The sequence below is a fragment of the Coregonus lavaretus genome, assembly GCF_964263955.1.
Source record: "Coregonus lavaretus genome assembly, chromosome: 28".
NCBI classification, from domain to species: domain Eukaryota; kingdom Metazoa; phylum Chordata; class Actinopteri; order Salmoniformes; family Salmonidae; genus Coregonus; species Coregonus lavaretus.
In genome coordinates this window covers 16439337-16465388 of record NC_140015.1, presented here as the reverse complement: position 1 = coordinate 16465388, position 26052 = coordinate 16439337, and the positions used below count along the sequence as shown (strand labels likewise).

The following is a 26052-nucleotide window of genomic DNA, read 5'->3' as shown; positions in this document are numbered from 1 at the left end:
CCTGCCTACTCTCTGAGATTGTCACCCAAGCAGCAGCCGCCTCCCTCCCTCCGTTGCTCCCACCATGCTGCAGGACTGACTGTGAGGAGGCAGTTGCTAGGGCAACCTCTCTGGTTGCCATGGAGATTGTTATGTGTGAAGGATCAGTCAGTAGGACACAGACTGAGGGGACTTGTCCGAATCGCACTGCGCCTGCCTGCATGTGACTGCCTCTGTTTGTAACAAAACACATTCCACTGCCAGTCTTCAAGATCCGCTCATGTTTGGTGGAGATATCACGACATGAAGTCTATGCAACATTACATTTTCTATTTAGCCATATGGAACATATTTATCCTATTCATGCGTTCAGTGTCTTTTTCTCACCTACATTCCTGTGGTCCTCTGTAGCTCAGCTGGTAGAGCACAGCGCTTGTAACGGCAGGGTAGTGGGTTTGATCCCCGGGACCAACCATACACAAAAATGTATGCACGCATGACTGTAAGTCGCTTTGGATAAAAGCATCTGCTAAATGGCATATTATTATTATTCCAGCAGACACGCTCCATTGTACAGGCAGGGTGTGAAATCATCACCAAAAGACACAGAACATGATGTAGAAAAGGGCAGCCCTTCCACCAATGCTCCAACATGCTGTTGCTTTGTCAGGCTCCTGCAGTGGTTGCCTGTTGACAAGGTCATACCGTACTGTATGAATGTTGTAGAGTAAACGCATGTGTTCTTTATTAATTCAATTTCACTATTATACAGTAGATGTATGATACATCAGTATACATCAGCCCCCAATGAATATTTCGCTACAATGTTGACATTTTTGATTGAGGTTAGAGCCAATGTACAATATTCGTCTTTGTTTACTGGTATGACCTGTATCCTGAATGAGGTATAGTGGTTAATAGTAATAATAATAATAATAATCTGTTATATTTCTCACATACACAAGTACATATTACAGTTTTTGTCAATCACGTTGGTGCAATTTTCACAAGTATGTGGTACATTTTCACAACTCTAAGCACACATATCTAAACAGATCAACAAAATGGCTCATGTTTCAAAACCCTAAGCACATTTTCAATTGACTGAGTAGTACAACAAACAAATTAACAGTCACTTGTTCACTGCACCAAATCACTCCTTCAATTTGGAAGCATATTCAATCGAAGTATCTGCTTTTCAAAATGCAATATTCACTTTACTTTTGATAGGATTTTCTTGTCATTTGTTAACAATACAATTATGGAAAATTATATTTACCATCTACTATTCTTTCTATTCAACACTTCAAAAAGAACCGTTTTTAAATGTGTATCATGTATTTTTTGCTATTGGATTAAATGCTAGTTAAAATGACTAAATGGTGAGCCTGATGTATTGATGACTAAACAAAATGTTCTCATAGTATTTCACAGAAAACTGATTTTGCATGAATGACTCAAGGGTGAAAGATGTGTTAAACTCCAATAAATGCACAATCAAAGGTTCTGAACATACGATAGGGGGCATTACAAGTCTTAACAGTTTAGAGTTTTGTATTTAGAGTTTTGAAAATAAATTACTTAGAGTGCCTTCGGAAAATATTCAGACCCCTTGACCTTTTCCACATTTTGTTGCGTTACAGCCTTATTCTAAATGGATTAAATAAAAAATGACAAAGCAAAAACAGGTTTTTAGACATAAAAAAAAAAAAATTACAAATAAAAAACTGAAATACCTTGTTTACATAAATATTCAGACCGAACAGGACAACAACCCTACGCACACAGCCAAGACAACACAGGAGTGGCTTTAGGACAAGTCTCTGAATGTCCTTGAGTGGCCCAGCCAGAGCCCGGACTTGAACCCGATCTATCATCTCTGGAGAGACCTGAAAATAGCTGTGCAGAGACGCTCCCCATCCAACCTGACAGAGCTTGAGAGGATCTGCAGAGAAGAATGGTTGAAACTCCCCAAATACAGGTGTGCCAAGCTTGTAGCATCATACCCAAGAAGACTTGAGGCTTTAACCGCTGCCAAAGGTGCTTCAACAAAGTACTGAGTAAAGGGTCTGAATACTTATGTAAATGTAATATTTCTGTTATTTGTAATACATTTGCAAAAAAATCAAAACACCTGTTTCTGCTTTGTCATTATGGGGGATTGTGTGTGGATTGATGAGGGGGAAAAAACTATTTAATCAATTTTCAGAATAAGGCTGTAACGTAACAAAATGTGGAAAAAGTCAAGGGGTCTGAAACAATGTGCCAAAGTGATTGAAAAAAAACTTTAATACGCATGTGTGAATTGGAAATGTATTTTTTGCATATCCCAACTCCCCCTGAGACACCCAGGGAGCAATTAGGGTTAAGTGCTTTGCTCAAGGGCACATCGACCGAATGTTCATCTTGTCAGCTCAGGGATACAAACTAGCGACCTTCTGGTTACTGTCCCAATGCTCTAACCACAGATAGAGCCAGATGTTTCACCAGATGTATACATTTGAAGCCTCCGGTTGGAATTTCCACTCCCCACCAAATATGGTGAGGAGAGGAAGCCCAGTGGCCGGCAGTATGGGAGAGTATGGAGCGAGTTGGAACTGGGCCGATATTCTGCAGATTTTCTCATCGAAGCCCAATCTCATCAAAGCCTGATCTCAATACAGTTTTCTGTTCCCAAAACTACAATCTGTTACAAACAGAGTGCACTAAGTTTTGTAGACGTGATCCTTTGCCAAAGTTTCAAAAAATGACGTTGTTTACAAGGAGTGCAAGGGCGAATTTAGTTATTGCACACGCACATGCTAGAACGTGCCAATAGGATCTCGCTAGCTCGTGCTTGGCTCTGCCAACCTACTTGCTTGTTCTGCCCACTATGCTTAATTTGCGCCCATTGAAAATGACACAGATGAACTATCTTGGGTTAGTTATAAATATATTTGTATGTATTTAGCTAAAAAGGGATTTGTACACATTTCCTTTCTGATGGACTATGATGTGCTGTTTTTAGCGTGGTATGAAATCCAGCGCGAACATGGGCCTACTGTACACATATAAAGAGAGTGGGGTCTCATTTTGACTTTGGATCATGCAGAGGTTGCTTGTTTGTTATTTTTTATATAGATATATATATTTATTAAAAAATATATATATATATGTTGCAGCTTTCTCTAGATATTTGTGGTTTTTCAGCAGTACTACTCTGAGGCCAAGTGTAGCTTTGTGTCCAAGACTTTCCAGTTTTAACATTATTTAAGGGACACTATTCAAGTAATACCTCTAACTTCTGTTTTCTCCTGTCCTCTGTATTAATATCATGCTCTACCTCTCTCCATCTCTCTCTCCTTGTCTCCATCCCTCTCTCCATCTCTCTCTCCGTTTCCTCCCCCAGTTTAAGAGGATGTTGAACCGGGAGCTATCTCACCTGTCAGAGATGAGTCGTTCAGGGAACCAGGTGTCTGAATACATCTCCACTACCTTCCTGGGTAAGTCACACACCTCACCTTTCAACTGCACTCCTGACTGGGTCTCTGTCTGTCTTCTATCCCTTATATACCTCAGTCCTCTATCCTCTATAAAACTGAACAGAGCCCTATGTATATCGCTCTGGTCAAAATTAGTGTACTATATGGGGTGTCATTTAAAAATAGGGTTATATTTTACTTAACACTGATCCACACTGTTAACCCCAATGTAGCTCAGTTGGTAGAGCATGGCGCTTGCAATGCCAGGGTTGTGGGTTCGTTTCCCACGGGGGGCCAGTATGAAAAATGTATACACTCACTAACTGTAAGTCGCTCTGGATAAGAGCATCTGCTAAAATCTAAAATGTAATGTGCTGTCATTACTCAACACTTTTGAGGAAACACGTTGCACTTAATATATCTGAATAAAGTTACTTAAAGTGATTTTGTAGTTATTAATCAAACCGATAGTCACTGTGACCTTGTAGGGGGTCCTGATTTGAGTTGTATCAGAGTAAAGCCACGCCTCCAATATAATTTCCCAGTGTTCCTTGCCTTTTTGAGAAAATTGTAGAGTCACCACCCATGACTGTATTTGTTAGTGACAGAAACATGGTTGTTGAATTTGTTCATTTTCAGTCCTGTGTCCTTCACCAAGTGAATTCCTAGGCGAATGTTATCATTATAATTAAACATTACATATTTCATAAGGCCTTATTGTGAGGCCTAGCTTTACTCTAACACAGTGGCCTGAAACTCATGGTTTACAGGCCACATCAGGCCTGCAAGTAGGGTTGCAAAATTCTGGGAACTTTCCCAAAATTCCCAGATTTTCAAAAATTCCTGGTTGAAGGATTTCCAGGAATCTTCTAACCGGGATTTCTGGAAAACCTGGGAAATGTACCAGAATTTTGCAACCCTACCTGCAAGTCAGATTATGCTGGCTTGCAAAGTGATGTGCAATTCCTATTGGAATCCAGCCAGAGTTAGGCTATCCAACATTAGAAATGTGTATTCACTCGCAACCTGCATTCATAATGACTGCCAGGGTTAGGAACATTGTGAGAAGACTACCTAAGCCATTTAAACTGGGACAACTATTTCAGTAACGGATGCAAAAAATCTGACTAAATGATTGGATTAGTTTAGAAAAATGTATGTTATTTATCTGTGTGTAACATAGGATTAATCACTCAATGTACATACAAAAGCACAGATATTAAATACAATTCCCAAAAATCAACCTACAGTAGAGCATGCTGGGAAAAAAGTTCATTTGTTATCATAACTTAAAAAAATTAAGTTGATGTGACTTCTCATTTCGTTTTGAGTCAGTACCACATAAGCATTTTAAGTAATAATTACTTTTTTATTGACTTTGAGTTAAACTTACTAGAAGTATTTGAGTAAAAAATGCCTTCGGGTTTACAGTGTGCAGGGAGTCATTTAGATCCGGGTCTCTTTTACAAGTGAGCCCTGTAATGATGCATACTGCAGAGATATAGCACACTATAGGCCTTATAATAATAAGTTATAAAAGCTCATGCATGCTTATAACAAGCATTAGAAAGCATTATAGTTAACCTCTGACCTCCATGTCTCCTCCAGATAAGCAGAATGAGGTAGAGATCCCGTCTCCGACCCTGCGGGAGCGGGAGCGGGACAAGCCCATGTGTCACATCAGTGGAGTGAAGAAGCTGACACACAGCTCCAGCCTGTCCATCAACACCACCATGCCACGCTTCGGAGTCAAGACTGAACAGGAGGACGCACTGGCCAGGGTACGGTATATCTGTACTGGATCTGGGATCTGTGAAACCTTACACACACTCACACATGAACATTCACTCACTTTGAAGATTATTTAAAATGACATCTCCTCCTGAGAACCAGTGAAAAAATGCTTTTTGAATTATAACTTTATTTTTTTACATCACATAAGTATTTGAAGTGAAATAAATGTTACAATGTTTTTCTTTTTCTTTTTAATTGTATGTCCACTGTAGTGGACATTAGGATCCAGTTGATATTATATATGTACAATTTTACATTACAGTAAATGTGTACGGTAGGTCAAAAGCACAGTATAATTATTTAGCTCTTATTTAATGTGAAAAATATATATTACACTGCTGTGAAAACTCACCAAACTATTCCACAGATATTTACTTATGATAACACAATTGCATACATTCACCTTCTTCTTTCCATAAAATTTGCTAAATTGAGATGGCAGCCATTTCAAAAAAACAGGATGAGAAAGTCACATATCATTGAAAACCCCAGAATGTCCTCTCAAAGGCACAACAGGATTTAACACAGTGGCATGTATGGCCTCAGAGATACGGCCCAAAAAACAATCTTCATTAGAGTGGCAAAAATGAATTGATGGGTCTCAGGAGGGATTAAATGGAGTCATATGTCAAGTCAAATTCCGGGTACAGTATGTGTAAATGTACTTGGCAAATAAAGGTGATTCTGTTTCTGATTCTGATGTTGTCTGTTGACCAGGAGCTGGATGACTTGAATAAGTGGGGCCTTAATATCTTTCGTCTGGCTGAGTTCTCCAATAATAGGCCTCTCAGCTGCATCATGTTCGCCATCTTCCAGGTTGGTGAAAAGTAGTGGTTTTATCCATTTGATTTTCAGGAAGAGTGGTCATATAGACTTAATGTAGACTTTGCTGTTCATATACGTGTATAGGATCCTGAGTGTTTGTGTGACACAGTGTGTTCCTTCCCTGTAGGAGAGGGATCTGTTGAAGACGTTTCAAATCCCTGTCGACACGTTTGTGACCTATGTGATGACCCTGGAAGACCACTACCATGCCAACGTGGCCTACCACAACAGCCTCCATGCTGCTGACGTCACACAGTCCACCCACGTCCTGCTGTCCACACCGGCTCTGGACGTAAGAACCACATTTCACCACACACTGAGCCTACATCTAACAACAACTAACTTGAAGCACACAGCTGCACTCTAACTCCATCGCACATTCATGTCCTGTAGGGTGTTCTAAAATGTGATTGGTTACACTGTGTTCTATCTCGCTCTCTGTCAGGCTGTGTTCACTGATCTGGAGATCCTAGCTGCGTTATTTGCTGCTGCCATCCATGATGTGGATCATCCTGGCGTGTCCAACCAGTTCCTCATCAACACCAGTGAGTCCTTACAAAGGAGATAGGAGCACAGGAGGAGACAGGATACTGTACAGTACAGTGCATTATAACTAAATAAAGCTCCTTAAACCACATCTCAGTTGAGCTTAGGCTACTAGTCAGTGTAGCTAATAACGTAAACATAAAATGTCAGAGTCAACACTGTATGGTTTGGTCGGAACAATAATGTGAAAAGGGTGCTAGTGGGGTGTGTCTACAGGTGCTCTGACCCAGTGTGTGTTCTGTACTGACCCGGTGTGTTCTGTCTGTCCTCTCCCCCAGACTCGGAGCTGGCTCTGATGTACAACGATGAGTCAGTCCTGGAGAACCACCACCTGGCTGTGGGCTTCAAGCTGCTCCACGAGGACAACTGTGACATCTTCCAGAACCTCAGCAAGAGGCAGAGACAGAGCCTGCGCAAGCTCGTTATCGATATGGTGAGGCTCCTGCCACTCACACTCACCCAATAATGGGCTGCTCTGCTGCCTCAGTAAGGGGCGGGGCTTATAAGAGTTATTTAAATGTTTTTTCTGATGTTTTTTATGTTTTTGTTTGACCTCCTCCTTTAATTGACCTCTCAAGGTGTTGGCGACAGATATGTCTAAGCACATGAGTTTGCTGGCTGATCTGAAGACCATGGTGGAGACGAAGAAGGTGACCAGTTCAGGAGTGCTCCTGCTCGACCACTACACTGACCGCATCCAGGTGAGCTTTCACCTCTGTCCTCTAAACATTCGCCCTGCAGAAAAAATGGTACTCCAAACTCAAATTGGAGCTGGAGAAAATTCACAACGCCTACTGTGCACTGGTGAACCCTGACCTTATGTGTGTGTCTGCAGGTGCTGAGGAACATGGTGCACTGTGCGGACCTAAGTAACCCCACCAAGCCCCTGGCCGTGTACAGAGAGTGGACTGAACGCATCATGGAGGAGTTCTTTAGACAGGGAGACAAGGAGAGGGAGAGAGGCATGGAGATCAGCCCCATGTGTGACAAACACACTGCTTCTGTGGAGAAGAGTCAGGTTAGGAAACACACACAGAACACACATTTTGGCATCCCTTTTAAAGTAATTATAAAAGCTAAATGCCAATAAATGCTTTTTAAATGATTATTTATGTTTATAAATGTCATCTCATGTTGCTTACACAAATTCCTTAGCCCAGTAATGTTTACACAGCAACTGTTTGTCAGTGTGTTTGATTCTCCTGGTGTTGTGTGCTGTAGGTGGGCTTCATCGACTACATCGTGCACCCTCTGTGGGAGACGTGGGGGGACTTGGTGCATCCTGACGCCCAGGACATCCTGGACACTCTGGAGGACAACAGGGACTGGTACCAGAGCACCATCCCCCAGAGCCCTATCTCCCCACCCCCAATCTCCCTCGGCCCAGACAAGAGGCTCAACGCCTGCATCGACAAGTTCCAGTTCAAGCTCACCTTGGACGATGACACGGAGGGAGGACAGGAGGAGGAAGAGGAGGAGGAGGAAGAGGAGGAGGAGGGGAAAACCACCCCCAATCACATGGTGCTGGACAGCAGTCAGGGAGAGGAGGAAGACAAGAGAGAAGAGGAGGAAGGAGAGGACGGGGTAAAGGAGGAAAGAGAAGGAGACATCATCGAGGAGGAAGGGGAAGCAGTGATGGAGGAGGAGGTGGAGGAGGAGGAGAAGAGGGGAGTTCTTCAGCGAGCTCAGTCAGGGGTGGAGAGATACACTGACACAAGCCCTGTGGAGGACGAGGAGGAGGAAGACTCATCCTCACCAGCTGATGACACATGAGTTCCGCTCCTCTCTCCCTGGCCACACCCCACATGCACACACCACGCCCCTCTTGTCCATCCTTTATTTCCGATGACCAAAAACCAAGATCAAATAAGACTACATAAACAATAGACCTTTAAATCTATTTTTCAAAAAGGGAACACAAATAATATTGCTTATAGAAAAGCTATTTACACAGCAACTGTAGATTTGGAGTGGGATGGGCTATGAGGAACTGCTATGAGGAGAAAGGGGATCATAGAGAAGCATTAATAATGGGCCATTGAAGACAGTGTAGCACCAGAACTGAAACACACACACACATAAACACGCACAAACTCACCTCCACACACAAACTCACATATACACACAAAAATACATGAATGCACACGCAAACACACCTCACTCACACACTTTGAATCATGAAAAAAACTCTCAAGTCTACACACGAGAATGTGTGTGTTTGTGCATGCCTGTGTGTGCGTGTGTGTTTAGGGGACTCTGATTGGTAACGAATCTCTTTGGAAAAAGCCATCTCTATATGGAGTATTAACTAGCATCAGTCAGTATTACTAATTCATGTTTGTTAGAATTCAACAAGAACTCTGTTTTTTTCTGAGTGACTTATTTTCCATTTCTGTCGGAAAGAAAACTACAGACATCTATATAGAGAGGAGGAATGGAGTGAGAAAAGAAGAGAGGATTACCTTTAATAAAGAAAGGAAGATGCTGTGATGAGGTGACCTGAGGGTCCCGCCCCCATTTTCCCTTTATGAAGAAGTACTACCGGTGCAAGATGGCTGTGTGCCTTTCTGGATACACCAGCTCCTGAAATATGGAGCTGTCGTGAAGCAATGCATCGTGGGACAGGAGTGTCTGCTTTTGTCTTCATTTTTGATTGTCTCTTGTTCAAAGATCTATTGTAACTCTTCATGATTTAATAATATTATTATGTGTGTGTGTGTGTCACACGCTCAGTCTGTTTCCGTGGTGACATGTTTTCAGCTGTAAGTCTTCCTTTGTTGCTTTTCAAGGTGATGAGACGTTTCAGAACTCGTAGATAAGGAGCAGTCACTACCACTACACCGCCACTATTGCTGCTTGTGGACTCTCCAGTTTTTACATATGAAAATTATTTATCTTTTTTACGTTCTGAGGATAAGCCATGTGATACTTTGGAGTATATGTTCTGCCTGTTTTCTATTTATTACAGTTTTTGCTAAATATGTTTGAAGGATTAGGATAATATCATCAGCAGCACATATTCACATTCCATCTCTTACCCACTCACACTGTATTTATTCACCACTCTTCTCACTTACTGCTTCAGTTTTCACCAAAGCAAGAAATTGGAAACTGATGAGGGGAGAGGTGCTTTGACGGGGCAGACTGAGAGGATTTTGTCAGGGTGATTTCAGGATTGAAGGGAATCGAAAGAACGATCTTGGCCAAAAAGGAGGATGTTCAGGAAGTCACACACAGCCATTCTTGTTACGTTTTAAGCTTTTTTGCCTTAATGTCAAATGCAGGATACATACCTGCCACTCTGTAGATTTATAAGATATATTCTAAATATCCTAGTATATTTATACCATGTCTGTATGCCCCTATCTGTGAGTGTCTGTGTGTCTATACACAATGTACCCAGCATCTGCAGATGGACAGGAACATTTTATGGCCAATATTAAGAATGTGTTGTGTTAGTTACGAGGGCACAATAAATAGGCCAATTTAGCTCCAGGGAATGCAGGTCAAATGAGCGGTATACATATAGATGTTGCAGACCGGATGCAGAGTAACTATATTTTCTCACAATACTTTTTCTGGTTGAAAATACGTCTTGGGCTGGTTGAGGAAATGACGGATGTTATGTTGAGAGAGAGAGGAGAGAGAGAGAGCGAGAGAGAGAGAGAGACCTTTCTCTTGTCATGTGCTGTGTGTCATCACTCACTCACTAGAATCACCATCCTGGCTGTATGAGGTTATGGTCACAGGATTGATCAGCACAGCTTGAATAGGTCTCAGTTTGACTTGGAGTTGTTCACAGGGTAAAAAACAACAGCATGAGTATAGATGGTTTCTGCTGGTCAGTAACATAGCTCATCTAAAGAACAGCCTGTGCCTGAAGGAACAGAGGCCTGAGATCCGTCCAGTCCAGCTCTGTGATTGCAGCATTGCAGTGTCACCGCACAGGCCTTTAATTGTTGGAATGGGAATCCAACGTTACTGTCTCAGTACCTGGAGTAGGAGATTCCCATGATGCTTCCCCCTGTCTTTGAAGATATACGGCTTTGTTTTTCTGGCTTTTTGTTTTGTCATGAGCTATAAAAACAAATAAATGTTTAATTACCATTTTAACACAATACTGTAGCAATCATTTCTTATTAAGAAATTATTCAGTTGATTAATTGCTGCCATTCTTTTTCAATAATGAAAAGAAAACCATGGGAAATACCACAAGTGTTTTCTTTGAACAGTTTGTGTACAGTTTTTATTTTTGTATCATTCTGGTGGATGGTCTAGAAACGGAACTATAATGACATATTGATAATATAACTATTAGTGTTATCACAGCTTGTTTTGTATATCTTGTAATGTTGGATTGTAAATTAGAAATTGATTCAGGTCATTATCATTGATAATTAACAACGTTTAGTTATAAGGAAATAACTAAATCACTAAAGCACTACAGGCCACACCATCACGCTTTCCTTCTCTTTCTCTTTCCTCATCTTTCCTCTGTCTTTCTCTTTTGTGCTATCATTTTTCTCACACACTGAATTGTGTAAATTCAAATTGTATACAAAGGATTAGATTAATTAGATGGATTAGATGAATCATCAGAAAAATGAAAATATTTTGTACCAGAACTTGAATTTAGGGAGGTTGTAGGGTAGACAATGTGGTTAAAGTAGTGTGTGGGTATGTGTTTGTTGGAGGAGTTGGTAGTTATCTGTCACTCACTGGTTCCATTGGACCTGGTTTCAAGCCTTATTATTATTTTATTTTTTATATTGTACTATTCCATGTTTGCCATTCCATATTGCCCAAATCATAATCAATGAAAACTATTCATTATCAATATGCCATGTAGGAGTGACTGTGAGTAATTGACAGATGTGTATGGGTGGAGCGAGAGGTAAAACACAAGAGGGTTCTGAGAGAGACATTGCGAAGCCATTTTGAAATGAGCTCCACCGCCACTTCTTGGTCACTTTCATCATATTAGACTCCCTCTGAGAACAATTATCTGGGCTTTAATTCATGTGTTACTTGTTCACAAGTTAGGAAAATTATATAAATGGAAAAAACACCATGAAATGATTGTAATATTTGTAAATTATATTGCTGTAACGTGTAAAATGTGCCCAAGTTATTTTTTATTATATTATTTTTATGAAAGGTTTTCCTCTGAGAGAACTGAGGTGTCATTTTGTGAATAAAATGCATTTAATAAGCAAACAGCTATATAATACAATTATATATCAGTATATTTTTTATTTTATTTCACTGTTCGGTACTGTAAAGTGTGTTAAAATTACAAATAAAGGAAGATTTTTTATAATATAAGCAAAGAGAAAAAGCCTACTGGCTTTTATTTGTTGTCTGTGTAGGCTACTGTGTGTGCTTAATAATGGTATCAGAGATTATAAAAAAGGAGTAGACTAAAAGGTCAAGGTCTTCAATAGTCTGGTTTATTGTGGCCTCTACAGTGAATGTGAATACTATGCTTCCACACCATATTTTTCTTTATTGAGAATAGATGTATAAATAGGCCTACATGTTTATCAAAGACTATCTAAACGATTAGTAAAAATGGGTTACAGAGACTACCATTGCACACCATGAGGATTTTCAACACATATGATAAGCCCCATTGAAGGAATTGATGGACTCATTTCAGCCTGGCAGTTTCAGGCTACCTCTCTTATAATTGTGAAGTATTTTGACAGACACACGTCTGCAATTTCAAATCCACATAACATGGCCAAAAGAGGTTCTCCACCCTCTCTGACATGGCTGCTCCCAACGTATTACCCAGCATGCACCACGGCACAATTCGTCTCCAATCACAGGTCGGATACGAGAGGTAGTCCAATCAGAGGAAAACACCACAGTGCACGAGCACAGGAGACGTTTCCTGAAGCATTGCAGAAGAGAGGTAATGAATGATTAGCCATGTTTCTACTTCCAAAATAACGATTTGTGGAAGTGTTTTTAAACACTTTTAATTTTATTTATTGTGAACCTGATACTTTATTGTATATACAACATTCATAAATATTGTTCATAAGGAAGTTTTCCCGCGTTAAATCAAGACCGGTGATAGCTAGCTGCTACTACTTTAGTCCTTCATCAGCTAGCAACGTTAGTTACCTAGCGTTACATGTATTGAATTATGACTAAATGTTAGAAAGCATGCCTAATTCGTCCAATTTTGAAAAAGCCGTTAACGCATTGCATCAGAGGTTTCATATGGGGCCAACTGTCTCAATGTTGTGAATGGTGGTGCGTCTGAGGACTAGCTTCATTGGGTTCAAGTACATTGGCTAATGCCTTGAGTTGTGTTTGCAGGGGCGCCGCGAATTCCTGAAAGTGTAGCTGGTCCCTGTTGATACTGCATAATGTCTTGTGCGCACCTACTGTTGTTGATGACCTTGGCATTGGCGATGCGCACTGGCGCAACGGTGGAGATCCAGCGTCCACGCGGAGTACCACTATCAAGTGAGTTGGCATCTAATTCTGACCCGAATTCAGACAAATAACGTTATGGTTCTCATCACAGCCAGTGAGGTAGGCCTAGTCTATGGCAGTCTATGCTATTTTAGCTGTCAGAATCCCATTGTGAGCATGGTTTTTATCCTGGTAGGTGTGCATTGTCTCTCAGATGAGCTCTTACAGTTGAAGTCGGACGTTTACATACATTTAGGTTGGAGTCATTAAAACTCGTTTTTCAACCACTCCACAAATTTCTTGTTAACAAACTATAGTTTTGTCAAGTCGGTTAGGACATCTACTTTGTGCATGACACAAGTAATTTTTCCAACAATTGTTTAGACAGATTATTTCACTTATAATTCACTGTATCACAATTCCAGTGGGTCAGAAATGTACATACACTAAGTTGACTGTGCCTTTAAACAGCTTGGAAAATTCCAGAAAATGATGTCATGACTTTAGAAGCTTCTGATAGGCTAATTGACATCATTTGAGTCAATTGGAAGTGTACCTGTGGATGTATTTCAAGGCCTACCTTCAAACGCAGTGCCTCTTTGCTTGACATCATGGGAAAAAGAATTGTAGACCTCCACAAGTCTGGTTCATCCTTGGGAGCAATTTCCAAACGCCTGAAGGTACCACGTTCATCTGTACAAACAATAGTACGCAAGTATAAACACCATGGGACCACGCAGCTGCCATACCGCTCAGGAAGGAGACGCATTTTGTCTCCTAGAGATGAATGTACTTTGGTGCGAAAAGTGCAAATCAATCCCAGAACAACAGCAAAGGACCTTGTGAAGATGCTGGAGGAAACGGGTACAAAAGTATCAATATCCACAGTAGAACGAGTCCTATATCGACATAACCTGAAAGGCCGCTCAGCAAGGAAGAAGCCACTGCTCCAAAACTGCCATAATAAAAGCCAGACTACAGTTTGCAACTGCACATGGGGACAAAGATCGTACTTTTTGGAGAAATGTCCTCTGGTCTGATGAAACAAAAATATAACTGTTTGGCCATAATGACCATCGTTATGTTTGGAAAAAGGGGGTTGCTTGCAAGCCGAAGAACACCATCCCAACCGTGAAGCACGGGGGTGGCAGCATCATGCTGTGGGGGTGCTTTGCTGCAGGAGGGACTGGTGCACTTCACAAAATAGATGGCATCATGAGGAAGGAAAATTATGTGGATATATTGAAGCAAAATCTTAAGACATCAGTCAGGAAGTTAAAGCTTGGTCGCAAATGGGTCTTCCAAATGGACAATGACCCCAAGCATACTTCCAAAGTTGTAGCAAAATGGCTTAAGGACAACAAAGTCAAGGTATTGGAGTGGCCGTCACAAAGCCCTGACCTCAATCCTATAGAAAATGTGTGGGCAGAACTGAAAAAGCGTGTGCGAGCAAGGATGCCTACAAACCTGACTCAGTTACATCAGCTCTGTCAGGAGGAATGGGCCAAAATTCACCCAACTTATTGTGGGAAGCTTGTGGAAGGCTACCCGAAACGTTTGACCCAAGTTAAACAATTTAAAGGCTATGCTACCAAATACTAATTGAGTGCATGTAAACTTCTGACCCACTTGGAATGTGATGAAATAAATAAAAGCTGAAATAAATTATTCTCTCTACTACTATTCTGACATTTCACTTTCTTAAAATAAAGTGGTGATCCTAACTGACCTAAGACAGGGAATTTTGACTACGATTAAATGTCAGGAATTGTGAAAAACTGAGTTTTAATGTATTTGGCTAAGGTGTATGTAAACTTCCGACTTCAACTGTATGTACCCAACCCTTACCTGTCCCCATCGATCCCGACAGAGAGACAGTTCTATGAGGAGAACAAGCCCTTTACCTGTCTGGATGGCTCCCGCACCATCCCCTTTGATCGAGTCAATGATGACTACTGCGACTGCAAGGATGGCTCAGATGAACCAGGTACAGTATCACTCACTTCTCATCAGTAAAGCCAGACTGAACCCACTATCAAGACACTACACACTACTGTGCACAGTTATCAATAAGGTATTGACTGTAATGAATGTCTTTGCATTTTTTCCTCAGGTACTGCTGCCTGCCCCAACGGCAGCTTCCACTGCACCAACGCTGGCTTCAGACCCGCATTCATCCCTTCCTCCCGGATCAACGACGGCATCTGTGGTAAGAACATCGTCACCGCATCTTTCCATGGATCAGTCATCCCGTTCTCTCTGTACCTTTTTTGTGTGTGTAAGTGCTGTGTGCTGATGAAGTGTGTTCTCTCCTCAGACTGCTGTGACACGACAGACGAGTACAACAGTGGTGCCACTTGTCAAAACACCTGCAGGTGAGCAGTAGTAAAAAAACAGCATTGTGCAAACATTGGCCTTTGTGTTGTCAAACGATTCCTCCAGTATGTGCCCAGTATGTGTGTGAAGACTGATTGTGTTGGCTGTGTAACCCCTAGGGAGTTGGGGCGTAAGGAGAGGGAGAGTCTGCAGATAATGGCTGAGATCACAAAGGAAGGCTTTATGCTCAAACAACAGCTGATACATGAAGCTAAAAGGGGACAGGAGGACAAACAGGTGAGAGAGACTAACCAACCAAACGGTGTAAAAAGGATAGTAGATGCATGTGGATGTATTTGGGGTTGAGTAGGCAGCAGAAATGGCTGGGGCCTATACAGAGACCATTTCATATATAGAGGGATTGGTATAAATCCTTGCCATAGAACGTGTTCATCAAATGACAAAACTTTATTTCAAAAGTTTTGTGTAAATTACTTCCATCCATGTGTTTGTGCAGGGCAAGTTGACTGAGCTGCAGGGAAGTAAGAAGGGTCTGGAGGAGAAGGTGGAGGCTCTGAGGACCGTGAAAGAAACATCAGAGGATCCAGAGAAAGAGGCTAAAGAGCGCCACCTGAAGGCTTGGGAGGGTAAGTACACTGGTATTACACTGGAAGCCATTATCTCTCTGCTTTTAACCTATGCACATAATCAATTCTCTCAATGTATTTGTTTTCTTCACACAAAAAAGGTGCTTTTGTGCTGTTCGGTAAAACCAAGATATTTAAGTATATTCATATAGTTAGGATATAGTTAAAAAACAGATATTGTTAAATGTTGTGAAATGCCCAGCGCAAATCATCTCTCCAGTCAGATTTTTTGATGCAGTTAACTTAATGATTTGGAAATCAATAACAAAAGACCTGTTGAAGATTTCTCTTTCTAAGTTGTATGTGATTGATTTGATTTGTCTGTTTCAGAACAAAAAGAAGTCATCCGTATGGAGAAGGACAAAACTAGAATGGCTGAGGCTTTTCTGGAGCTGGATGATGACGCAGACGGCTAGTGAGTGTGTGTGTGTGTGTCACTGTCAGCGTTGGAGATATTCAGAGATATTTCTGTGTGATTCAGTGAGTGGCTAATATGGTGCTTTTGTTATTCCCAGTGTTTCTGTGGCTGAGCTGCAGTCCCATCTAGAGCTGGACCCAGATTCAGATGGCTCTCTGACGGAAACAGAGACTCAGGTAAGATGCCTGTTATCTTCCTCCCCCTCAAGTCAAGTGATGCATTTCTATCACACTAGTCAATTATAGTGGGCAGTCGTATCTTTATACTACTTAGCCTAGGTCATGTAATGCATCACCCCAACTACCCACATGACAAAATACAACTATTTTATATTTGCAAATGCAGTGCTTTTAGCAACACCTTTTTCTATATTCAAAATGGGCAGTACACTGCAATAAACCTTTTTTTTTTTTTTTTTTTTGTATTGACATATTAAGTCAAAATTACTTGTTTTTATTTGATCTCGCTTACCCAAAGCATTTGCATTTACAGTGGGGGAAAAAAGTATTTAGTCAGCCACCAATTGTGCAAGTTCTCCCACTTAAAAAGATGAGAGAGGCCTGTAATTTTCATCATAGGTACACGTCAACTATGACAGACACAATGAGAATTTTTTTCTCCAGAAAATCACATTGTAAGATTTTTAATGAATTTATTTGCAAATTATGGTGGAAAATAAGTATTTGGTCAATAACAAAAGTTTCTCAATACTTTGTTATATACCCTTTGTTGGCAATGACACAGGTCAAACGTTTTCTGTAAGTCTTCACAAGGTTTTCACACACTGTTGCTGGTATTTTGGCCCATTCCTCCATGCAGATCTCCTCTAGAGCAGTGGGGCTGTCGCTGGGCAACACAGACTTTCAACTCCCTCCAAAGATTTTCTATGGGGTTGAGATCTGGAGACTGGCTAGGCCACTCCAGGACCTTGAAATGCTTCTTACGAAGCCACTCCTTCGTTGCCCGGGCGGTGTGTTTGGGATCATTGTCGTGCTGAAAGACCCAGCCACGTTTCATCTTCAATGCCCTTGCTGATGGAAGGAGGTTTTCACTCAAAATCTCACGATACATGGCCCCATTCATTCTTTCCTTTACACGGATCAGTCGTCCTGGTCCCTTTGCAGAAAAACTGCCACAAAGCATGATGTTTCCACCCCCATGCTTCACAGTAGGTATGGTGTTCTTTGGATGCAACTCAGCATTCTTTGTCCTCCAAACACGACGAGTTGAGTTTTGACCAAAAAGTTCTATTTTGGTTTCATCTGACCATATGACATTCTCCCAATCCTCTTCTGGATCATCCAAATGCACTCTAGCAAACTTCAGACGGGCCTGGACATGTACTGGCTTAAGCAGGGGGACACGTCTTGCACTGCAGGATTTGAGTCCCTGGCGGCGTAGTGTGTTACTGATGGTAGGCTTTGTTACTTTGGTCCCAGCTCTCTGCAGGTCATTCACTAGGTCCCCCCGTGTGGTTCTGGGATTTTTGCTCACCGTTCTTGTGATCATTTTGACCCCACGGGGTGAGATCTTGCATGGAGCCCCAGATCGAGGGAGATTATCAGTGTGTCTTCCATTTCCTAATAATTGCTCCCACAGTTGATTTCTTCAAACCAAGCTGCTTTCCTATTGCAGATTCAGTCTTCCCAGCCTGGTGCAGGTCTACAATTTTGTTTCTGGTGTCCTTTGACAGCTCTTTGGTCTTGGCCATAGTGGAGTTTGGAGTGTGACTGTTTGAGGTTGTGGACAGGTGTCTTTTATACTGATAACAAGTTCAAACAGGTGCCATTAATACAGGTAACGAGTGGAGGACAGAGGAGCCTCTTAAAGAAGAAGTTACAGGTCTGTGAGAGCCAGTAATCTTGCTTGTTTGTAGGTGACCAAATACTTATTTTCCACCATAATTTGCAAATAAATTCATTAAAAATCCTACAATGTGATTTTATTTTCTCAATTTGTCTGTCATAGTTGACGTGTACCTATGATGAAAATTACAGGCCTCTCATCTTTTTAAGTGGGAGAACTTGCACAATTGGTGACTGACTAAATACTTTTTTTCCCCACTGTACTTGTTTTGAGTTACCCAGAAAATGCATCAAGATAATTTGTCTTGGGCTCCCGAGTGGCGCAGCGGTCTAAGGCACTGCATCTCAGTGCTTGAGGCGTCACTACAGACCCCCTGGTTCGATTCCAGGCTGTATCACAACCGGCCGTGATTGGGTGTCCCATAGGGCGGCGCACAATTGGCCCAGAGTCGTCCGGGTTTGGCCGGTGTAGGCCGTCATTGTAAATAAGAATTTTTTTCTTAACTGACTTGCCTAGTTAAATAAAGGTAAAACATTTTTTTTTGACTTTTTTGATATTCTGACTATCAAGCCTTTTGTAGGTTAAAATAAGCACATGATCTGCCAGTGCAGTAAGATCATTTATCTTGGTAAGACGTCTTATTAAGATAAACAAATATTATTTCATGATGGAAGTTTTGCAATTTTTCTGATTTCCTAATCCAATCCCACAGGGATTGCTGGGAGGTGCAGACAAAGTGGACACGTCAACATTTGAAAGTGTGTGGAGCGGCATCAAAGACAAGTACCTATCAGAGGTCAGCACCACATTAACTCTTATGTTCCACAGTCATTTCCATATCCTGGTAGAATGTTCTATGGTCTGTGTCCTGGAGCTTCAGATTGGGTGTCTAGGCTGGGTTACTGTAAAGCACTTTGTGAGAAATGTGCTTTAAAGGGCTATGTAAGTTTGTGTGATTTGATTGGTTGATGATGTGACTGTGTGGCTGTCTCAGGGCCAGTCGGATCCCCCTGCCCCAGTGGAGACCCCCCAGGAGGAGGAGACCAGGGAATTTGTCTCTGACCACGACTCTGACCATTACCCAGAGGATTACGCTGGAGAGGAGGAGGATGTGGAGGACGACGAGGAAGATGGTGATCACGAGGAGGAGGAGGAAGAGGAGAAGGTAGGCTTCCCTCGTTCATGAAAAGTTGGCAATCCTCACGTTGGCCTGGATGGACCTGAGCTAGGCTAGTATTGGAGGGCTTGGGTGGTCAGTTGTCCCAGTAACAGAATGCGTGTTTGATGATTAGGTCCCTCCCACCGTGCAGACCCCAGAGAAAAGAGAGGACGATGAGGTGTCCATGCCACCATACGACGCTGAGACCCAGAGCCTTATTGATGGTGCATACATTCATCTGTCTTACAATCTGGGCTTGGTACCGCACTACCTTTTAAACAGGGACACTATGTGTTTGTCTGGATATACGAAGCAGGGGGTTCAGATGATATTAAGCGAAAATGTCTGAATTGTGATTTTCTGTGCTGTGGAATTGTATGTCTCATTGGTCTGTCTTTTGAGGTTGTGTTTATCTTTGTCTTTGATCCTCAGCTGCCCAGAAAGCCAGGGATGATTTCGATGAAGCTGAGAGGGCCCTCCGGGAAGTGGACGATCAAATGAAGTGAGTTTGCAACCAGGCAACCACAATGCTTAATCTCTGCTGGCTTTGGGAACAACTGTATGTTAGTCCTTGCAACACAAAAACATCTCATGATGATACTCAACATGCAACCACTACACAGGCATACAAGTGCAGGTTGTATTATTAGGTTTGAAAACACAAATGAATGTACCCTGTTTCTGCAAGTCAATCATTAATATGTGATCCTGAATTTATTTGGATCTGCAGGAACCTTGAGAAGGAGATTGGGTTTGACTTTGGGCCCAGTGCTGAATTTGCATATCTGTACAGCCAGTGCTACGAATTATCCACTAGCGAGTATGTATACTTAATCTATCTTTGTAAATACTCGTAGTCTGTTTGTATGCCTTTGTGAGAGAAATAATCTGTGTTTATTTGAATGTGAAACTGTTTGAATCTACCAAAGATTAGATCTAAGACTGCCCCTCTTCTTTTTCATCAGGTACATCTACAGGCTGTGTCCATTCAATAGGGTCTCCCAGAAACCTAAGTTTGGGGGATCAGAGACTAACCTTGGGTAAGAGAACCTCCTCTTCACTTCATTTTACTGGAGCTTTTAACTGTTCAAATGACTGAGGTCCTTCTAAAACTGTTAGGAATGTTAGTGGTCATTCTCCTCTCTGTCTCTGTCCTCGTTGTAGCTTGTGGGGACAATGGGTTGGTCCTGAAGACAATTTATACTCAGTGATGAAGTATGACCATGGGCTGGGGTGCTGGCAGGGCCCCAACAGGTCCACCACAGTAAGTCTCTCTAATATCTAAACTTCACTTCCCTCCCAGCCCAATGCTACATCCTTTATGACGGTCTTATTTGCTGAGAGCATATGAAGCAGATTAAGTCAAAGCATGTTTCATGCAGTGCTGGGCGGGGGAACGTGCATGATAATTGACACAATCTGTGCACACTGAGGCTGTGTAAGTGTACAGGTCCCTACTCTATAGAGGTACTGCTAACCCACAAACTGTCCTGTGAATGTAGCGGTGAAGGGTTAATGTTCTCCCTCTGTGTGTGTCAGGTGAAGCTGACGTGTGGGAAGGAGACGGTGGTGACGTCCACGTCAGAGCCCAGTCGCTGTGAGTACCTTATGGAGTTCACCACCCCCGCCGTGTGCCAGGAGCCACCCAGCCTGGACGAAGTCCTGCACGGACACACAGAGCTTTAGTGCTCCACACCAACAGGTAGGTAGGTACAAGCCAGGTCCATTGAACTTATAGAGCAGTGGAGCAATTTATAATAACGTGGATATCAACTTCTTATAAATACTGTACATGTTAGGGCTGGAACGGTAATTGTTTAATCATGTAACCTACAATTATGGACAACAACCACGGGAAAAAATAAAATGACCTTCATAATAGTTTTTAATACATTCATTTTAGAAACTTAAAGTTGTCTTTCAATCGTCACTCTACTCTGCATGTCTGTCTTGAGCTTGCACTCTCATTAGCTAACTTAGAAACATTGTGTCAACTGTTGGGTCCGGCTCATATAGTTGTATAGGTGCAGGGGGGAAGTGTTTGGGTATTTTGTCAGCATTTTCCTGGATTTATCTTCAAAAGAGATCTGACATAAATGTAATTCAAGTCCACGTAGGAAGACGCGCCAATCTAGATAAATTATGCTTACTTCCCTCACCTGGTCGAGTAGTTTAACTCTGGTCGAGTAGCTTAATTTAAAACAGTTCGAATCAAGCTAGTGCTAACCAGCTAGCTACTGTACAAAGCAAGAAGGTACAAACAAGCAGGAAAATGAGAAGACAGTGAAACAGAGGATGTTAACAGGCCAGAGGGACAGAGGAATACAGGCATTGTGCAAGGAGCCAGCCTTGACTTGGTAGGACATCCTTGCACATGTATTTGATAATTTTTACATGAAAAGGGTAAAGTTGGTAATTTCACAACGGGAAAAGCAAACATTTTATGAGAAGTAAGGCACTGTGCTAAATTTCCAAGCGGTCAAAACCATTTGTTTCTGAGAGCATTTGTTGTCAATTCTGATTGAAAATAAAATAACAGTAATTTCTCTTTCAGGTTTATCTTTATGGACCACATGCTAGCCTCCCCACCCTGCTCTGCAACAACCAGCTGCTGCACTCTGGCTTCACAAACTGGAAGATGAAGATTCAAAATGGTTGCTGGTCCTTTACTCCTATTCTTGTCTTGTTGAATTAACTTGTTTGTCTAGGGTTAGTGTTTCAATTAGATAATTTTTTTGTAAATCCATAATTTCTTTTTTAAATAAAGTTGAATTTTAATATGCTGAATAGTTTTCTCCTATTTTCCACTTTGCCAATCAACGTAATCTGTTGATCTGAGCTGTACTTTATCTAAGCAGGATAGTCAGTAGAATGTTAGCTGTTGGCTCTAATAGTACAGTAGATGACTATGCCAATGATGTGCATTATGACGATGGTGGGCAGTTTGTCTTAGGCGCATCTGGTTTTGCATTGTTACCTTCTGGAAACAACGACAACGCTCAATGTCATATAGTAAAAACAACATGAGTCACTCAGATTTGTAACCTTTTATTTTTTCTGGCATGTAAAGTACAAATAATTAAACAATTCCATGAAAAAGTCTTCAAGCGTCTTCAGCTGAAATCCCAGTAATAAATATCCTAAACTGAAAGGTTTATTATTTTCTTTGTTACATTTTGTCATTGTTCATTTGGTCATGTTTGGAAGTATGAGATTTTGATATCTTCCTACTGACATTGATACATTGATGCCAGTAGATCTGTTTTGATCATTTTCTCCTTTGATTTGTTCTACCATTCCAGGAAAATGTTGTAAGAAGAACGTCACTAAGTTACTGTGTCCCCTCTTCTAAATAAATAGACACAAAATACAGTTGGTTGAGAAACAGAAGAACCACTGACCCCTTTCCTATACGAGTAACCCCCAACGATGCTTTCCTCCTGGCTGCTGTTAGAACTACTGTACATAGAACTCAGATGTCATGTTGGAGTTCTGTGCTATGGTCCTTCTAATAACTACAGTAGTTCTGTTCATCAGCAGTAGGAGGGAAAGCATGTTGAGTGCACATGGAGCCTCAGGCACTGCCTAAGGTCCAGGCTCCGCCCTGGAGCCTACAATAGGCCACACCCCAGGCCCAGCCCATGTCCTGACTGACACTCCCCAAGGTTCTCAGTGGCTGGAAAAACAAGACTGTGATTAGATTAAATAATCAAAAGGTTTTCATTTAACAAGACAAACAGAACACAGGCAGTAAAGGCATAACATCTAGCACACAGCATGTATGTTTATACACTTCAATTAGTTAAATATAGCAGTGCATTCTTTGACTATGGAGAACATTTCCAAATCGTACTTCTAAAGCTGTTTTTTAATCTATTTGTTCCCTTTTTTTAAGAAAGAATATGTAACCACAATTTTGGCAAACTTAAAATCTTTTAAACTTGCAAATATAATGAAATAAACCATAAATATACATAAAACATACTTTATACGAGGCAATAATAATAATAAATAGTTTTTAAGTTAACAATAAGTTAAAACTACAAGCTTAAAGTCGCCCAAATAATACAAGTTTGTTGGCGCTATCTTGAATTTTTTCTGTTTAAATTGTTTATGTTGCAACAAAAGCTACCACAGACTTTTACAAACACAATTGAACACATTTTGATTGAAATAAAATTCTAACTAAGTCTAAAATCTGCATACACTAAGAACTGCAACTAATTCAATAATGGAATGGGAAAACAAATATGACCCAATCAAAGCAACCAAATAAAATCTTCGACCCATGTGTGTCCTATATGGCAACGTCAACAACACAAATACGCTAAGTTAACATGTGAGTCTTGATATGTAAAAGAAAATCAATAAATTACAGGAAAAATGATAATTCTAAAATTGACGTGGGCTAAAACTGATGATATATTAGACAGTATCCCTTTCAAGGTCTTTTCAATTAAATTGCTCTTTTTTTATTCACCCAATAATAATATGCAGTTAGTTTTAGCTTGCATGTTCAGAGCACTAATCCGGGGCTGGGATTATGGACATTTTCAGAGCTCTCCATCGGTGCTTGTTTGATTCTCTTTAATGAATCAGTGCATTAACACTTTTATTTCTTTACATTTGATCCTTCCGCCTTTTCCGCAAACCATTTCAGTGTGATGTTTAATTTCTTTTTCTTTTAAAAAATATATATATATTTTTGTTCTCAGTCAATATAAAAACAAAGCACATTGTTCCATAGGAAAGTTTTTTTGTCTTTTTAAATGATTATTTGTTTATTGTTGCTCAAGCGGTGCAGTACATTTGTCTACTGCCATTGTCCTTGGCTCTCTACCATACGTAGGTGTGGGAAGAGAAGAGGGTCTCTGTATTGGCTGTGTAAAATGGGACAGTTTGTTGTTGGTCTAGTCTAGGGTGTGGCCTAGGGCCTGTTGTTGCTCTAGGGTGTGGGGGAACTGGGCTGGAACTGTACCCCATATCACAAGTGGGACTACTACTTCAACTGCAGCTCAACAACGTGGCCTATTTGCTGTTCTGTTCCCAAGATTCACATCTGGTCTCCTAAAGTGATGCTGTATCAGTCCTACTGTGCTACCTTCTCTTGAGTATGGGCACAACTCATTGAATGGGGAAGGGAGGTGTGGGGTGGAGTTAAATTATGACAGGGTGTTATTGTCTGACTTTTCATTTTTGTTTGTTTTGGTTGGCACACAACCAATATACAACTGGGGCACAGTAAGAAATGGAATGGTCAGGGTTAGAAAGAGGCTGATGGTGTAACAGTGGAAGAGCATAGGGTTAAACTGAAACAATGCTGTCTTACTCTGATATATTGGATTCCTATTGTGAGCGGATGGTGTGAATATTACAGTATTGAGGTTCAAGAGACACTTGTGTGGAACTGTCGTGGTTTTTGCTGAAAGGTGAATTATTTGTAAACATTGTTGTAGGTTTGTGGTAAGCACCTGTGCAAATGGGCTAAATTATATTTACTCAACAGATATGTTAACCAAAAGATATTAGTTCATTCTGATATAATTTGATATGAACAACAGATATTTCTGCAAGCGCTATGGGGATTTAAAATGATAAGGGATCTTCATGCAATAAATGATAATGGTTTATAGAAGAATTATTAGGGGAACAGTTAGTAATAGTATAGACTGAATTATTCCTTATTGACACCCATATTCCAAATTCTTTGGCTAAATCTTAATTCAAATATACCTAATCATCATTGCATTGAAAGGACGCTTTATTGAGAATCTACTTCAAGCCTTTCTGTTTCAAACCAGCCCAAGGTGTCTGTGAGGACAAATCATTGGGCCTGACTCACTGTCTTTACTGCAGCCTGATTTAAGTGTCTCCTTTGAAAGCAATACACTTCACTGCACAATCATTGAAGCAACACTGACTGTACGCAACTTCAGAGAAAGCCATATGTGTTTGTCTAGTTTACACTCAAAGATTGCAGTATTTGTAATGCAGATGTGTCTCTGTAAAGTTTGATTCCTAATCATTGAATTGGTTTGTGTTGATGTGTATTTGTTCTATTCCAATGTCTTTGTTTATGTTTTCAATAGTTTGTTTATAGGTTGTGGTTGAAAAAGTAAGGTTGTGTGAGATAACTTTTCTTCTTCGCCCCCTTTCCTCGACCCCCACCTATACACCGCATGCAGGCTCTCCTCCCTCTCTCTCTCAAAGATCAAAGGTCTTAAAATACAGCCATGCGGTGTCCCAGGTTTTCAGAGTTTTAAGAATCTGTAAAAATTCAGCACAAGGTCTTGTTCTTTTGTATGTATAAAAATAGATTTATCTCTAAAGTAATCCTTTCAAAGAGATGGTTGTCCTCTTTGGCTAACACAGCGTTATTTAGAAAAGCAAAAATGTCTTGAACAGACTTTACCTTATTTAATCTATTATATGCAGCTGTCATTATATTGTAATCCTATCTCTCCCCATGAAACGTCAGATATTTCAGATATGTTGTCGTTATATTTTCATCAAGGGGTGTCATAAATGATTTCCATGGGTTTGTTGATATTTGTTTTTACATTCTAGCTAGGTGATAGTGCCGATCAGATGTTGCGAATCAACAATAACTTATTTTTGAATTGCCAATGTGAGATAAACAAACTCGTTACTGTTGGTTTCTGCAGGCTTGAT

The 26052-nt window shown here is 40.9% G+C and overlaps 2 protein-coding genes across 3 annotated transcripts in view; both read left to right on the top strand.

The window, feature by feature from the left end:
• Positions 1-8731, top strand: part of LOC311104309 (3',5'-cyclic-AMP phosphodiesterase 4C-like) — a gene marked incomplete at its 5' end in the record, with an annotated part of 70951 nt that extends 62220 nt beyond the window's left edge. The window contains 9 exons of the mRNA XM_084146122.1: positions 3368-3461; positions 5049-5221; positions 5952-6050; positions 6187-6351; positions 6505-6604; positions 6884-7038; positions 7184-7306; positions 7441-7623; positions 7827-8731. Coding sequence (XP_084002248.1) covers positions 3368-3461; positions 5049-5221; positions 5952-6050; positions 6187-6351; positions 6505-6604; positions 6884-7038; positions 7184-7306; positions 7441-7623; positions 7827-8378 — 1644 coding nt within the window. The 3' untranslated portion in view covers positions 8379-8731. The remainder of the gene's footprint in view (positions 1-3367; positions 3462-5048; positions 5222-5951; positions 6051-6186; positions 6352-6504; positions 6605-6883; positions 7039-7183; positions 7307-7440; positions 7624-7826) is intronic.
• Positions 8732-12471: 3740 nt separating this feature from the next.
• Positions 12472-22537, top strand: LOC311104131 (glucosidase 2 subunit beta-like). 2 transcript variants are annotated; one of them, XM_084145805.1, is made up of 18 exons: positions 12472-12522; positions 12936-13085; positions 14905-15021; positions 15148-15243; positions 15352-15409; positions 15530-15647; positions 15868-15997; positions 16328-16412; positions 16513-16591; positions 18934-19017; positions 19216-19386; positions 19514-19604; positions 19813-19882; positions 20111-20200; positions 20346-20420; positions 20545-20644; positions 20920-21082; positions 21935-22537. In XM_084145805.1, exons 2-17 carry the CDS (start codon positions 12986-12988, stop codon positions 21064-21066), a joined length of 1611 nt encoding a protein of 536 aa, XP_084001931.1. In that variant the 5' UTR covers positions 12472-12522; positions 12936-12985; the 3' UTR covers positions 21067-21082; positions 21935-22537. The 2 variants fall into 2 exon arrangements, with proteins under 2 accessions (XP_084001931.1, XP_084001932.1); XM_084145806.1 differs by having other exon boundaries at positions 20920-21086.
• Positions 22538-26052: the final 3515 nt, after the last annotated feature.